General features: G+C 39.9%; 1 protein-coding gene across 4 annotated transcripts; it reads right to left on the reverse strand.

Annotated features, from left to right (window-relative positions):
- Window positions 1-1206: 1206 nt before the first annotated feature.
- Window positions 1207-15791, reverse strand: arfip1 (ADP-ribosylation factor interacting protein 1 (arfaptin 1)). Of its 4 annotated transcripts, XM_034581215.1 has the most exons (10): window positions 15533-15791; window positions 13465-13829; window positions 8678-8779; window positions 8215-8323; window positions 7555-7656; window positions 5913-6025; window positions 5396-5617; window positions 5107-5264; window positions 4095-4269; window positions 1207-4005 (listed from the first exon to the last, which is right to left on the reverse strand). In XM_034581215.1, the coding sequence occupies exons 2-10, from the start codon at window positions 13825-13827 to the stop codon at window positions 3850-3852; spliced, it is 1500 nt and encodes a 499-aa protein (XP_034437106.1). In that variant the 5' UTR covers window positions 13828-13829; window positions 15533-15791; the 3' UTR covers window positions 1207-3849. The 4 variants fall into 4 exon arrangements, with proteins under 4 accessions (XP_034437106.1, XP_034437122.1, XP_034437113.1 ...); XM_034581231.1 differs by lacking the exon at window positions 13465-13829 and having other exon boundaries at window positions 15533-15789; XM_034581222.1 differs by lacking the exon at window positions 7555-7656 and having other exon boundaries at window positions 15533-15787.
- Between the last annotated feature and the right edge of the window lie 697 nt (window positions 15792-16488).

The following is a 16488-nucleotide window of genomic DNA, read 5'->3' on the forward strand; positions in this document are numbered from 1 at the left end:
CTTCCTCGTACGCGATTGGACCAGGTGGAACAGGCGCGCTCACGTGTGCCCCCCTCCTGTGCGCGCCACCCGCAGCTTGTGACCGCTGGTGCAAACACAAGTCATAACCTCTTATACCGCGATTACAGTGACCAGCATTGTCACGGTTTTCAGTATTGTTGTTAGAAATGTGCTGCAAATGTCCAAAAAACAAACAAACTATATTAATATCACAAAGTTTTACCTTGACACGATATATCTTATTATTAAAAATGATGAAAGTGTTTTTTTCATTTATCCAAGGTCAAAAAGTTATTTTCCAAAGATTTGAAAAGAGAGAAAGACATTACTGGAACTGAGAACTTTAGAAAAACAAGATTCAGAACCGAACTGATGGAACCTTGCATTACACTGAAAGGAATCAGTTTATGGAACAATCTCTACACAGAAACTACAAAAATCCAAAACAAACATATTTAGACAAATTAATTAAAGCCAGTATGATGAGAAAATATAATGAATTGTTAAAGTTTTGCTCTGTTGTGTCAGGTAAATCATTTTGTGAGCTTCTTTGAATGGTATAAAATGAATTGTAACTTAGGAACAGATAGAGGGGGATAGATGTGAGGCAATGTGTTGACCTGCAGCTATTTAAATGTTTTATTTTATCGAATTACTTGCTTTGTTAATTAATGTTTTATGAAAGAGAGAATATTGTTTTGTTTGGTCGATGAATGAAATAAACTAAAAATAAAAGTGCAGATGTCGATCCCAAATATCAGCATTTGTTAAACGCACGCACTTTGGGGACACTATGTTAGCATCTGTTAACTATGGCCAGACATTACTAACAGTTCTCCTGCTGATACAGCCCCCACCTGCCAGCCGCTCCCTCCGCCATGTTTTCACAACACACATAACATTACAAAAAGGTTGCCTTTGATTTCAATCCTCAACCATTATGTCTTGTATGTGCCTTGGTATTGTTACAGCCCTTCAACGTTTCCACAATAACTACACGATGATTCTGATACAATTATGAGATTGAATGCAGTGCATTTAGTATAATAAAGCTAAAAGTGTGCAAGGCAGTGTGTATTGTAAATTAATTTCATTGCTACGACTTTAAATATCCCTTGCTTCATATTTCTTTGTTGGCCCCTGGGTGTCACCTTCGAGCTACTACCATGAAAACCCAACAAAACAAAACCTCTGGAGACGCTTAAAGATAAGAAACTTTTATTTTCCCAAAGGTAACACAACATTCTGAATCTTTTTAAACTCACCAATTGTTAATGTTTCATTATTACAAAGGTAGAGATCCACTAGTACATAATAGTACTAGCACATCATTCTGAGGGTCTTCAGGGGAAAAAGAAAGAAACAAAGAACAAAGCCAAACGGCTGCATTGGTCAGAGACTACACACTCAAGGTAAAATAGAGAAAATTACAAATATATATATATATATATATATATATCCACCTATTTCCAGGAAACCAGAGATTGTTTTCCAAGGTTCACACTCACACTGCTACAGTGAGCCGTAGTAAAAGTACAAATCAACAAAGTGAGGATATGACATCCCCTTTGAAAAATATACTTTTATAAAGCCCAATGAAGGAAACCGTCAGCAGCACAGGCAAAGGATGCTGGTCTTTTTTAATTTTACAAAAGACAAACAAAGCTTCTCAGGTTATTTGTAATTTGGTTCACACCTTACATTTCATACAGTTCTTACAAGTTTTTTTCGTAATTAGTCTCAAATGCATAAATGTGCATGTGTGCAATATGGATAAATACCTTAAGAAACAGCATTTCATCAAATAGATTCTGACTTTCTACAGTTAATGGAGCATTTCCTATTAAAAACAAAACACAGCTATAATTTCGTTTCATATGGAGTTTATAGACGGGATATAGGCTTTAAATATATCATTGGAGTGTGTGCTTGTGCGCGCGTTTGGTCCATTCTCTTCCATCGAGAGTTGGTCCTGAAAACTGGTAGTGACCGTGCCTGTTTCCGATTAAAAGACCAGTTAGCATGAAGGAGAGGAGCGGAACGAATTCATGAAATCAAGGCACGTTTCGTCACATAAGGCTTGTCCTTCATTTTCTCTGGAATTGAGGAGATTCAACACACTGGTTCAGTCATATGAAAATAGGGAATTTGTGACAACATGGGTTGTTCACACCTGACACGTCTCCACTCTATATACAAATCATTTCTGTTCGCAAAGACTGAATGTGTTCCTGTTTTTAACCACGGGGGGCAGCATTTCACTTCCAATGTCTAGTCTGCCAAAACATAAGAGAATTACAATACACAATTTAGAAAACAGTCCCTGAATGCGTCCCAGACCACCCCCGAATCCGTCGGAACCATCAGTTGTCAATACATCACTTGGGTGCATTGGACCTTTTTTTTCCTGTGACACATGGTAATGCCACGTATGAAGAGGCTCATGATCATATAACACGTGGCATTCATTTTTGAACGGCCAAACTTTTAAATCTTAACTTAAAAGAAAGAGTTTGACACTTTGGGAAATATCTAAATCCTACTCCATAATTCTGTCTGTTAGCTTAGCTTAGCATGAAGACTGGAAACAGGGAAACCGTTTGCCCGCCTCTGTCCTGAGGTACAACCCCCTGCCCCACATAAAACCACAACTTGTTTTGTTTTTTTTATACACTTTGGTTTTGGTATTAGTGTCATTTAGAGGGTAGGGAGATGTTTGTAACCTTTGGACAGAGTCAGAATAGCTGTTTTCATCCTTTATGCTAAGCTAATCCTAACAAACCACATGCTGGCTTTCATTAAAAGGTTCAGTGTGTAGAATTAAGTGACATCTAGTGGTGAAGTGTCATTTTGCAGCTGAATACCCCTCACCTCACCCTCCCCTTCCAAACATGGAAGAGAACCTGTGGTAGCCTGTGGTTTATTAAAAACTCAAAAGGTCTTTAGTTTGTCCAGTTTGGACTACTGTAAAAAAACATGGCAGCCTCCGTAGAGAGGACCCTGATGTAAATATAAAGTATTTAAATATAAAGGCTCCATTCTACAGTAAAGAAAACAATTTGTACAATTTAGAGGAAACACAAGTGAAAACATCACTTGGATCATTTTATATTCAATTTCTGCCAATAGATCCCTTTCAACCTAAATCTTACACACTGAACCTTTAAATGACAAATGTGAGATGGTGCTGATTCTACGCAAGAAAAGAAAATAGGCATATTTCCCCAAAATGTCAAACTATCACTTTATTCAGTGTTTGCTTGTAATCGATGATCAGTTTGCATTTGCATGATCCAGACATCTGAATGCGATTCCACCCCATTTATCACAACATGTGTCAAGGAAAATCTAATGTCTGTTGAGTAGGTAATCTTCCTTGATAAAGCATGCATCCTCATCTCAGTCTGCTGGTGAGAGGGATGTAAATAATGTGAATAAAAATGGCAGACGATGTTAATCTTGTAGCTGCCCGTACAGAGCCAGCATGTCCGCCGTGCTGGGATACAACATTCATAAGCTGGAATACAAAAAGACCATGAACAGTTTCCGGATGTGTTTACTGCAGCAACTCCTGTTCAACGTTTTCTTTTTTTGTCAAACAGTATAAAAGTGCATTTCCTATGATTTGAAAAACATGTACAGCTGAAAGGAATTGTTTAAGAACAAGAGTAAAACATTGTGATTGTGTATTTTTTTTTTTTTTTTGTTAAAAGATTTACAATTCAGAGATTTCAAAAGACAGTTGTAGAGTTGTAGTTGTAGAAGAGGGTTTCCTGTTGTTTGCTTTGTACAACTTGACATTTCCTGTCAAAACCCCAAACTGAGCCACTGTGGCTTTGAAAGGAGTGATTAGTGCTCTTCCAGCCAAGATGGACTGTCCCCACCTGGCATTTTCAACTTGATGTGGAACTGCTTGAGTGTCTGTTCCAGCTGCTGTTGGTTTCCAGCGTAGTATGCCGCTATGGCATTGTGGAACAAGATGAGCTGGTTGTGCAATACCTTCACCTGTTAAGGAGCCGGGGAAGGAAAAAGAGAGATTATGAGCAGATTCAACTTTGATGAAGATGATATACAGATTTTAGGCTCTAGCTGACCTTGTTCTCTTCCAGGAACTTGAGCTTGACAGAAACATCCTCTCGCATCCTCTCGTACTTCTCACGGTGGAGCTGGAACTGCTGCTGCGACAGCTCGATCTTGGGCATGGTGGTGGCATCACGGGGCCCCAAATTCAGCTCCTCCAAATCCGTGCGGTACGCGTCATACTCCACTCTGGGGAAGTGACAGAATTTAACACCATCAGAACCGTGTGTGTGTGTGTGTGTATTTACATCACAATATGTAAAGACACATGGAGAAGTGTTGCCAAACCCCCAATACATTACTAAGTGCAAGGTCACCAGAAATTCACCAATGACTAATGGAACCTCTGCAGCCCAGCTCCAGTCCACAAGTTATATTATTTATAATATATATTATATATCCACAAGACATTTTTACATTGTTTTGACTATGGAAAGTCAATTAATATTCACATATTAACAATGTGTAAAGTGAAAATGATGCTCATGGTGAATTATCACCTGACTCTGCAGTTCCTCTTAGTTTTACTGAGCATTTTAATGTTATTCAGCTCGTTGTTTTAGTCTTGTTGTGCAATTTTCCTTTTTTGATTCAGTTTTATGGCTCTACTTCAGTATTATTTATCAGAGATGGCAGATGTTTTTAGAGAAAAAGCTAAAAACTAATTGTACAACACCTGTCCAGCAACACAAGGTAGAAACAGAGTTGTCAACTAACTGGGAAAAAAAGAATTTAGCCAAAAATAGAGCGAAAGGGAGAATAATTATTCGACTTTTATACTTCAGCAGGAAACACTCCTCTGAAAGACTTATACTGTTATTCTATTGTCTGCTGATGTGCGGACGGTTTGCAACCACATTCATCAACTTTATAAAGATGATGATATTTACAGCTTGTTGCTTTGCCCCCAAGTAAACGAAAAAGATTACTCAAGGTAGATTTAAGTTTGATAGGCAGGCGTTTCTTTGACCAAGCACAGCTGGAAGAGACGGTTCTATAAAGTTAAAACATAATTGTGCACGTTACCTGGCTACTTCATACAGTTTGATAGTAATCATGGTGTCATCGATTGTTTTGTCCACGAGTGTGTTCACACTGGCGATGAAGAAGGTGATGGCACCCAGCAGGGTCTCTCCATTTTTGGACAAAAGCTTTTGGGTTTCAGCATTGAAACCAAACTCCTCCTGAAAAACACAATCAAACAGATGAACAGGAGTATTAGAGGTTAATAAAACTTTGAGTCAACTCTTTTGTTATCACTCATCACGAAACAGGATAGGTTAACGTATTAATGTATCAATAGATATGGACTCACATGGAGTTCTGGAGACTTGAGGCTGAGGTCAGCGAAGGCGTCGCCCAGCTGCCTCTGCGTCTGCATTATCTGGGACAGCTGATTGGCCAGCGTCTGAGCCAGCCTTATCACATTCTGGTACTTTCTCTTGTTGTCACGAAGGACTTCAATCTGAGCCTCCAGCTCCAGGTCGACGGTCCTCGAGCCCCGACCCAACTTCTCTGAGAGGATCTGCCTGGTACACTGCAGAGGAAAGGAGGCTGATTAACACACACGCTAACATTTTAGAATACTGTGGGTGACTGTGAGGAGTTTGTATTTGACTCAGGGGGGAGAAGGAGGAGACTGATAAAAGAATATATCAAAAGAACAAGCTGTAACAAATAAAGTCTAAGACAAGATATCAGTTTGGGATATAATTCACTTTGTCTGCCAACTTCCTACTTGACTGAGAGAAGATAAAGAGTGAGGCCAAGGCTGAGAAGAGTAACAGACTGAAGGAGGGACATAAAAATAAATCAAGGACAGGGAGGTTTACTTTATAAGTGTTGATGCTCCACTTTCTCACTAGGTCCAGTTTTTCCATGGCTGGGTTCTTTAAGTCTTCTGAAAGGACCAGGGCTCCAACGTTTGGCTGTGCATTCATTGCGCCTGGACAATTAAAAGTCATTCATTCATTTAGTTAGCGATTCAGTTAAAGGATTTGAAAGATAGAAAGCCTGTGGTGAAAATAAGGGGAAGTACATTTCAAGTTATTATCAAACCAGTGTCATTAGGGTTATCTTGTTGACACTGAAACTTCCACACAGAACAAATTAAAAAGGCATTAGAGAACACGGGGGACATATGTGATTATTCAAATCAAAATGAGAATAGAATTAGTCACAATAACCCACTTTGAATGTGCTAACAATTGCAGCAAAAATGTTGGGCACAGAGGGAAAGAGATGGAGTCCTGAAACTGACGAACTGTAGGTAAGGGTTATCTGACAGAAAATGTGTAGCCAACTTCTGGTTCGATCCCCGACTCCTCCAGTCTGCATGGTGAAGTGTCCATGGGCAAGACACTAAACGCATACATTGCCCTGGCGATTGTGCCGGCAGTTTGTGAATGGTGTGTGTGATAGAGGAGCACTGTGTATAGAAACGTATGAATGTGTGTGTGAATGGCTAAATGCTTTGAGTGGTTGATATAAGACTGGATTGTGCCACATAAATACAAGACATTTACTGTTTAATAATAGTTATAAAAAGCTGTAATTGTAGCGTCAACAATTTGATACTTACAGTTGACAAGCTAATGATTCTCTTCATTAGGCTGGACCACATTTATCAAGTTAATTAGTTGTTTATTAATCAGTCAGTCTCTTTTCTCATCGTGTCAAACAATCTAAACTAAAAACTTTACAATTTTTTTTACTTACCTAACTAACTTTTTAGTATTTCCTGGTCAAAGTCCTCCACCAAAGCTCAAGTCTACTAAGCTAAACTTTAAACTCCTCAGCTATAAGAGTTGTATAGGGATGCTATAGAAGTATGAAGCATATAACTGATTAACAGCATCTAGCCTGAAGCTTTAGAACAGACCTTATAGCATGTGTTTAGCAACCAGTGCAACTTCAGTTAAGTTGTGTTACCAACTGATAGTGGTAACATTTTAAATTTGTTCATGTTTTAAATGATGTTATTTACATTTATCTTTCTTTTGTCCAACCTTTTACCACATTAAGTCAGTTTCGGTTCCCCACAGACTTTGGGTGCCAACTTTTGCGAGGACAAAGGTTGCAAGCAGGAAAACCCACTGAGATTATACGTGAAAGCAGTTTTCTTTCCAAGCAGAGCCAATGCTTTAGGCATCAAGTAGTTGCATCGAATCTAGAAATAGTGATGTCTAGATCTTAGAAAAATGACTCTAAGGAGAATATAAACACTTAAAATTAGCAGGTGCAAAGCAGACAAACTACTTCTATTAGCCCAGATTTATGCAATGGCAACGTTTGCAGAGCCAATAAACAAGAAAGGGGGAGAGGACAGGTTTGATTCTGAATGGAGCGCAGCCTGTGGGAACAAGGAGAAGGTAAGAAACCGATGAAAGCCAAGAAAGGTCCAGTAGATTGTGGTTAATTTAGTGTGCAGATGGTGATGATTCAGTATCATCTCGTTCATACTCCTGCGGGTACCTTGCTCAGCCTGACTATCGCTGGAAGAGCGCGCCAGGCGCCCGGCAACAGCCGAGCTGGGAGCTACAGGTGCCACAGGAGACGTGGGCAGGCTTGCTGACCCTGGGAGATATTCAGAGTTATGATTCATTAGTATGTCACTCTCCCTCCTACACAAGCGTAAGGGGGAAATTTGTCATTGGTGTTGATTTCCTGTGCGTTTTATTAATATAGCAGCTCTCCCCATGTCGCAGAGTGACCGTTTTCATTAACAAAAGCCTTCCTCGTTCTGTGTAAATAACATGGAAAATAGCCATGGCAACACTGTGGTAAAATGGTCAACAACAGCTTGCTGCTCTATGAGGAGACTTTTATTTGCATTTGTAATAAGGGCGTGATGATGAAAAGGAAAGGGGGGTTAAAGCCTGGAGATCAGAGGAAACTCATTATTTTCAATTGGATGTCCACCTTTACAAATTCAAATGTCGGTCCTTTTAAATTTCACACAGATAAAAAAAAAAAAATATGTAGAGCCACAGGGAGAAAGATGGCCTGTAAACACTGAATGATGCAAATAACAAATAAAACCTGAGAGTTTATAATGAGCTGCTGCATCTTAAAAAAAGTCAGTGAGACAAAAACAAAACTCAGACAATCATATTGAAAATGAAGAGTTTTTACCTTTGTATGGTCCTGATTCAATGATGCCCTCTGTTGTTGAAGCAAAGTTGCTGGAGGAGACACAGGACTCTGAGAAGTTGAGAGCACCAGGGCCACCGGGGTAAGGGTCCTATGAAAAACAGGGATTGTATTAACAGGTTTAGTGGTTGCGTGCAGACACTCAGGAATGACATGGAAAAGGTGAACTTTTTATATTTGTGATCCACCAATATTTATATTTTCCTTTTTTAACATAAAACAATTTTTTCATTTTCTATATTAAAGGTTTGTATTATTGGTTGTATTTGATACAGATAGTGGTACTTTTGTTACTTGTTGTTTGCACGGTTCATTAAGTGTGGAGTACACACAGTCCTCACTGTTGTTTTTTAAGACATCGTCTTCCAACCTGACGACCTTGAGGACCTATTCAAGGTTTTGCTTGTGAGTACACGTTCTGAAAAGTCTCTAAATAAACTCTTACCCTCTGGAATACTGTCTCTGGGCTCTGATCCAGGTCTCCATTGCTGGTGACTGGAATCTCAGCGGCTGAGCTTCTATGGGACTCCTCAGCCATCGTGCTTTCCTGTCAGGGGGGAGGTGAAATGAAGCAGGTTATTGCTCAAACCTTCCTGCTGACAACCTGAGGACAGCTCACCATTAAGAAAACAGGACTCAGGGTCCACTAGTAGGACACAGTAGCTGTGGACTGCCACCTTGTGGACACTGTCCACAGTGGAAGTTTTTGCTCTGGGCCAATAAATCCTGAGAACAAAAGGAAGGTACAAAACTCCTCAATTTGAAGATATGACCATTTTACTTCTCTAACAGCAATATGGATACAATGAAACCACACAAAAAAACGTTATTATTTAGGATTATAATTCCTAAAAATATTGTAATAACATCACATAGATTAAAATTTAAGATTTGCAGCTAAATTGTCCAATCCCAGCAAATTACAGTAAAAATTTACCTTCTGGCCCAAACCCATCCTCTTTCAATTGTTTTTTTCATTCATTTGCGGGACAGGATGAGCGGCTTAGTGAGGTTTCAGTTCGTTATGTTTCATCATTACAGCATTTCACAGGGTATGTAGTTCTTGTGAAACAACTGACATTGAATTTCAACTGTCTTGTAGTTTACAGAGCTGTGAGATTATTTAACTAAACATCAAATATCTGAGTAAGAGCCTGTCGCCCTTCTCAACCTTTACAGTATTGTCACACATCTTATGTTACAAGTGCCATGATGAGTGTATATTACACCACACACACAAGAAGCTATGCAATAAGCTAGTTATTTCTGACATTTGCTGTTCTCCATAGCGATGCTTCAGACACACAACACAGGCTTACGCTTGTATTCTTGTCAGCACTTCTGTTCTGAAGGGACATCAGTTATTTTAAATCACATTAAAATGTTTCATTCTGTCATTTATGGTCTAATTTGGAAAATCTTGTGCTACAGGATCCTGCAAAAGACAAAACTCTCCATATATAATATAACTGAAAATCATATGGACTGTCTTTCCCTGTGGATTAATATGTAACAGTGACACGGTGGCTGGCTAGCTGCTCATTAACATGTCTCCTAGCGAGCCAAAGGGTGGAGACAACAGTTTGTGACCACATGAGTTTTGTTCAGGCTGTAAAGAACTGGCTGCCCGTTGCTGCAGGCTGAAAATACAGCTGTGCTACTTTTAGTAAATTTCTTTTGGATCTAATCACTGTGGACTTGAGATCTAGGCCACTTATCTAATTACTATAGAGTTTTGCATGTGAGCATTGAAGGGTCACACAAGCTGGTAAATGTGGAATAATGATACACCACTGAATTGCTTTATTTTAATGATCAATAAATCTTAGGTCCCTTAGAAACAGTTCCTTCCTCTATGGACTTCAACCGGTGTGTAAATAATTTAAACGGCTACCAGATCACCAGGTAACAAGATCCAGGTCTCGTCTAAACTGACTGACTGACTGACTGGTTTCACTGTGCAGATAAATAAGTAAGTTTAAATAATGTGTTAAATCTCCCACATTTACTTAGTTAATTTAGTAATTTATGTCTTAAATGACCAAAAGATATAAATCCTTGCAGTTCTGGGCACAAACATTGGATTCTAAAATGGAGTGTGAAAGAATACAATAATCCTAGTACACTAACAAACTTCTGTAAATACACAGGGGAACACAACATTTTAATTATATTTTACAGTTAAATTAATAGAAAACATATAATGATAATCTATTATATTAAGATAAAGATTATCTTAAATTATTTCCATAATGTTTGAGATACAAAAATTCAATAATCACAGTAATCATTCCGATAAGGTTGATAACAATGAATATCAAAATGATTATATAATTTCTTTCAAATTAAAAGACCTATTCTTGCTCCTGAGTGAAGGTTGTGGTCTTAAACTCTCAGAGAATTTCGGATATTATATCGATATATATTGGACTTTTGTTTTCATGATTGATAATAACATGAAACATGACTAAATAAGAATGGGTTAAACTGGTCGTGGATGAGAAGGCTGGACGTGAGGAAGCTGAGTGACTGGATGTTTTCCTTCTTGTGAGTCAAAATAATATTTCTTTAAAGCCAAGATCTACAACCAAAGATTTCTGATATGTCAGACATGTTCTAAGGACTTGGAATATGCCCAACCAGAATATAACGTACTAAAAGAGCAAAGTCAAGGCCTATTAAATAATTCTCAAGACAAAGACTTTACTTTGTCTATTGTCGTGTGGCAGACATAAATACTTAAAGGCCACACGACGCCCGCAGGAAGGCAGGAAGCTCAGACATGCACTACTAGGCCTGTCCACCCACGTAATGCAGAGACAGACAGACTCCTGCCTGATAGTCCTCTCTGACACCAAGTTTAAACAGATTGTCAGACAGAGGCACATCTCTGGTTACCTGCATTTAAAAAAAGGTGTAAATAAAGGCAGATTGTAACCAACATTTGCTGACCCTGTTTTTTTTTCTCTTCATTTAGCTACAGCTGAACCATAACTATCCACAAATCTGGATTTCAGTGTCATAAAGCATTATGGAACTAATTCAGTCATGGATCCACAGAGGATCAGGGCTCTTAGCCAAAATGATCCCACCCACCATCTGCAAACATTCTACAGGAAAGCCTGCTAACAGTGTTGGCCCAGTGGATCAGGGAAGGTAGTTAAGTGGCTGAAAGTTAATCAGGCGTATGTAAGGGCAAGGTATGGCATGTCATGGTTTGCCATTCCCTGCAGTTCAGTATCCTGGATACAAGCTAACCTGACGTGAGAGGGAGGGATCGAGGGATAACAACAATTGTGCAATTAGCTGTGTCAGCCAAAGAGGAGAAAGAAAAGCCTCATCTTGCCTCCCGAGCTGGATTCTCACTGCAAACGTGTTGGAAGTAGAATTCAGAATGGATGGATATATATCTGGATAACAACTGTGCTACATTTAGGGCTATTAAAAGAAGAGGGTTAAACAAAAAAAAGGAGTTTCTCTGTTTGAAATATATGCAATCTGCTGTGCAATACAGGCTCTGGGCTCCGAGCCTGAGGAGTCACACGTTCCAATAACACAAGAAATGTGGGACTGCCTGAGAATGTGCAGTCAGGAATCCAAATCCATCGCACTTTGCCAACCATGTGACTGTTAGCATGTACAATTCAAGGGCTCTGTACACACCGTACGTACAAATAGGAACTATTATGAGGAAATGGGATCATTTACATCATGTGTTTTTTCACTTACACACAAAGTAAGCGTATGGCTTTAGAAGAGGGTATACTTACTAGCAGCAGGAATCATGAATATTATAACCAACAACTAATGTCTCAATGTCTCAAATACATCATAGAAATACATACTGTATACACTCATTGAGCACTTTATTAGGAACATGTGCAGCAGTGCAATGAATAAAGTCACTAAATGTGGTGTGATGGATCTGGGCCAATTTGATTGTTTCTGAAACTGCTCATCTGGGATTTTCATGGAGAGTTAAAAAAGCTTTAGCTTAGAATGGTCTGAAATATCATTCATTGAGTAGCAGCTCTGTGGACAGAAACGCTTTGGTGATAATGAGGTCGGATGAGAATAGCCAGACTGGTTGGAGTTGACAGAAAGGCAATGGTGACTCAGATAACCAATCTTTACAACTGTGGCGGGCAGCAAAGCATCTTAGATATGTCGAAACCTGAGGCAAATGAGCTGCAAAAGCAGGAGACCACATCGGGTTCTACTCCTGTCAGCCAAGAACACAAATCTGTGGCTGCAATGGGCACAGCTTAACTTAAATGGGACAATTAAGACTGGAAAACATATCCTGGTCTGAAGAATTGTGATATCTCCTGGGACAAACAGACAGTATCTGGCATCGACAGCATGTATGTGTAGGCTGGTGGTCATGGTGGTGTAATGGTGTTTGGGATATTTTCTTGGCAACTTAATATAAACCAATCATTGTTTGAATGCCACAGCCTCTCGGAGTGTAATTGCTGACCATGTGCATCACTTTACGGCCATCTTTATCTTTTAATGGCTACTGCCAGCATCGTAATGCACCAAGTATTGGTTTCATGAACCTGACACTGAGTTCACTGTATTTTAGTTGTCTCCCCAGTCACCAGACCTGAATCCAAAGGAAAGTTTTTTGGATGTGGTAGAACAGAAGAATGTGCAGCTGACAAATCTGGAAAAATCTGGCCCAGAATGTCAAGGGATCGTTTCCAGCATCCTGTGGAAGCAATGCCACGAAGAATTGAGGCTGATTTGAGAGCAAAAGGGAGGAACTTCCCATTATGGCGTTCCTAATAAAGTGCTTGGTGAGTGTATTTTTTGCATAATGATAGAAATAAGAAATAACTTTCAGGAAAGCCAGCGTAATACAAAGCCAATAAACTGAGCAAAGCTTAGATTATCCCCAAACACATACGGAACATCACAGACACTTAGAATCAGCGAGAAAGCCACCAACTGCACCGAGAGCAACAACGACACCAACTATCTCTCTTAAAACCTCCAGCAAAGCAGAATGGAATCTGAAACACCACTACCAACACAAACAAAAGGCGAAAACACACACACACACACTCCTCAGGGCTATAAGTCAGGTTCATGTTGTTGATTGTATCATATAAAGCTTCAGAACAAAAGAGACCACCACCAACACAGCAAATCAAGATCACAACAGCCACATGAACAGGTGCGCTGCAAGGAAGAGCTAGAAAGCTAAAGCTGGAAGATAAATATCACCTTTGTTTCAGTGTCAGAATCTCCGCTTTCCTCTGGCGCCTCAGCTGTTTCACCATGATGATTTGTCACGTGCCCCCCCGTGTCTACACTGACAGACTGATGTGCAGCATCAGCATCCCTGTGAGTCACCACGCACTCCTTCTGAATGTCCTCGTCACTCTTTTCTGCATTTTCCTCACCGCTGTCAATCGGGATGTCGTACAGCACCTCATCAGTGCAAGCTTTTCCCCTACTGTCGTCTACGCTCTCCTGTCTCTCATCCTCACTCAAGCTCTCCTCTGCCTTGTCAGTCTCTTCACTTTCCATCCGGGGGGTCTCAGCTGAGGTCCTCCCCGATTCGGCCTCAAGACTAACTTCAGACATACCTGAAAACAGACAGACAGGAGGGTGTGAATGAGTCCTATTGAGCTGGCTGACTGCTACTAGTGCACTACTACCCAGGACCCAGTCGTGTACATTTATGTTTATCATTACATCCATTCATTCAGCTGAGCATCTGCTTTTCTGAAAGATAAATCCCTGTTTAACAACCCTTACTGCTCATAGGACGTATTCCCAGAATCCTCAAAGAAAGAAAACTAGGCTGCTGCTTGAACAAAAACTTTGTTAACCTGTCTGACCAGTTTTCTATTTTTATAATGGTACGTAGACATGACATATATACTGGTTCCTTTTTTACAGAACAAGAAAAGTACAGTGAAAGTTACATGTCCATCGAGAAATGTAACTGAGTAGAAAACTTTTTCAATTGACATTCCTCTAACAGGGTTATCTGTTGGTTGTTGATTATCATAGATACATCTGCACAGTACTTATTCCCAGGCACCCATACATTAAACAAATAATTGTACACACTCATACATTTATGCATTCAAAATAGATGGGAAATTTAACTGTGGTTTCCATTGTGCAAATAACACAAGGTGTTCTACCATTTCCTGCTAACATGTTTATTTGGTTGAGTTCAGAAAAGCAGATACTTGGCTGTGCCACTAAGATTTTAATGATGATGCAGGAGAGACCCAAACTGAGGCTTTAGTACAAACCCCAGCATCTGCAAGGGAGCTGAAAAAACTCAAATGGGTCATAAAAGGAAAAACAGAATGAAGAGGCTACTATTTAAGCTACATACCAACCAGAAATCACACAAATTGGTTATTTCTACTCAACTAACCTAAGCACATGTCAGATCCTTGAACACCGTATGTGCCCGGTCGTATCCTGAGGCCATTTCTCAAGGTCCCGGCTGAGGACAAGAGGTGACCGGGCGTTTTCTATCGGGTGCTCCCACTCTTTGAAACAATATCCCTCCTTGTTCTCTTTTAAATCTCTCTTAAAGACACATTCTTATTAATGTGCTGTCTATTGTAATGTGTGTGATCATCAAAATGCTATTGTTTGCTTTTTGTGGTAGTGCACAGGTTTTTATCAGTTTGCAAAAAAAAAACATTTGCTTTCTGGAGTTTGTGCTTTGCAAATAAACCCGAACTGTACATTTTCCAAGCTTCCATCAATAATCGCTATGTAAAGACAGGTAAATATCTGCAGTCACTTTGGAGGATGTGAAGTGATTGAAGTGAAGTGGTTTTCTTCTCTCTGCGGGGAAACAAGTTTATCTCGTGGTTACAGACTTATTACCGTAAAGAGGAAGCTGACACGTGTAAAACTTTACAGCTGCTGGAACATGACAAGTGGGGAACTGCGATGTCAGGTGAATTACCTGTTGCAGCAGAGTCACGTGACTGAGCAGGTCGTCCAGAAGTACTAACGATACTTGTTTTAAATGCAGTACACGGTGTAGTACTGAAGGATGGAGGATACACGGATGTACTGCAAACACTCAACAGACCTACGTGTGGCTTCGCCTCTCTGTGTTAGCTTAACGCCGACCACTCATCCGAGTTCACAGAGCCATTGACCGTGTTGTTAGCTAACGTGGCTAATGTGACCAACTCCCGGGAGACTTCATTAAAAACTAACTTTACATGTTTAGAGTCATCTCCCTGTTTGGAAAAAGCTGCACAACTCTTTGCATACAAGGAAATGGCGATGCCGAAAAAAACTTTACCTGTGTGTGCGGCCGTGGCTAACTCTGTAGCACTGTTAGCCGTTAGCAGCGGTTCACTGGGTCCCTCCTCGGTGTCGTGGCGCCGCCGGACGTGTCGCTGCTGTCGCCTGTTGTCAATGTAAACACTCGCTCGGGACAAACTACAAAGTTATCCTCGGAGGAGCGTCGCTCTCCAGCAGCTCAGCGGACTCGCGGTTTGAACCCCGGAAGACTGAGCCACTGTGTACGGGGGCCCTCGGCTGTCATCCGAGGCGAACTGCATCATATGCTGGACGCGCGCTCCCCCTGCTGGTTCATGGAGCTGCATGCAGATGGATGGATGGACAGATAGACAGAAAGACAGACAGACAGATAGATAGATAGATAGATAGATAGATAGGTGGATGGATGGATGGATGGATGGATGGATGGATAGATAGATAGATAGATAGATAGAGATAGTATGTATTATATAATATTTCCCTTTTTTATCCTAAAAAATATTCGAAATGTAATGACATTATATATTATTTTGGGACATTTTCAGAAGTCCATGTTTGAAAGATACCCCCGAGAGAACTTGAAAAATTATTAGCAATAAAAGGTTTTCAAATTCAGAATTTTTAATACATGGGTAAATATTATTTATTTTCTCAAAGTGATTATTTTGAGAAATATGAAGAGTGAGATATTTGGTCAGCTAACAACATCTTTCTCCTTCTAAAAAACAGTGCTACTAACATATCAATCAATACCTTCAACACCCATACATACCTTTAATTTGTCTGCATGTGATGTCTGGGGTTTTATTCAAGAATATTTATATTTGTAGGAATTTTGTCCATGAACTCTGTGCAATGTCAATAACAAAAATCTATCAATCTTGCAGCCTGCCTAAGGAGACAAGGCTCAGTGACTAATTTTAAATCACTTCTTAAAACCCATATTTATAGACTTGCTTTCATGTAATGTGTTTT

Source organism: Hippoglossus hippoglossus, chromosome 1 (assembly GCF_009819705.1).
Source record: "Hippoglossus hippoglossus isolate fHipHip1 chromosome 1, fHipHip1.pri, whole genome shotgun sequence".
NCBI lineage: Eukaryota > Metazoa > Chordata > Actinopteri > Pleuronectiformes > Pleuronectidae > Hippoglossus > Hippoglossus hippoglossus.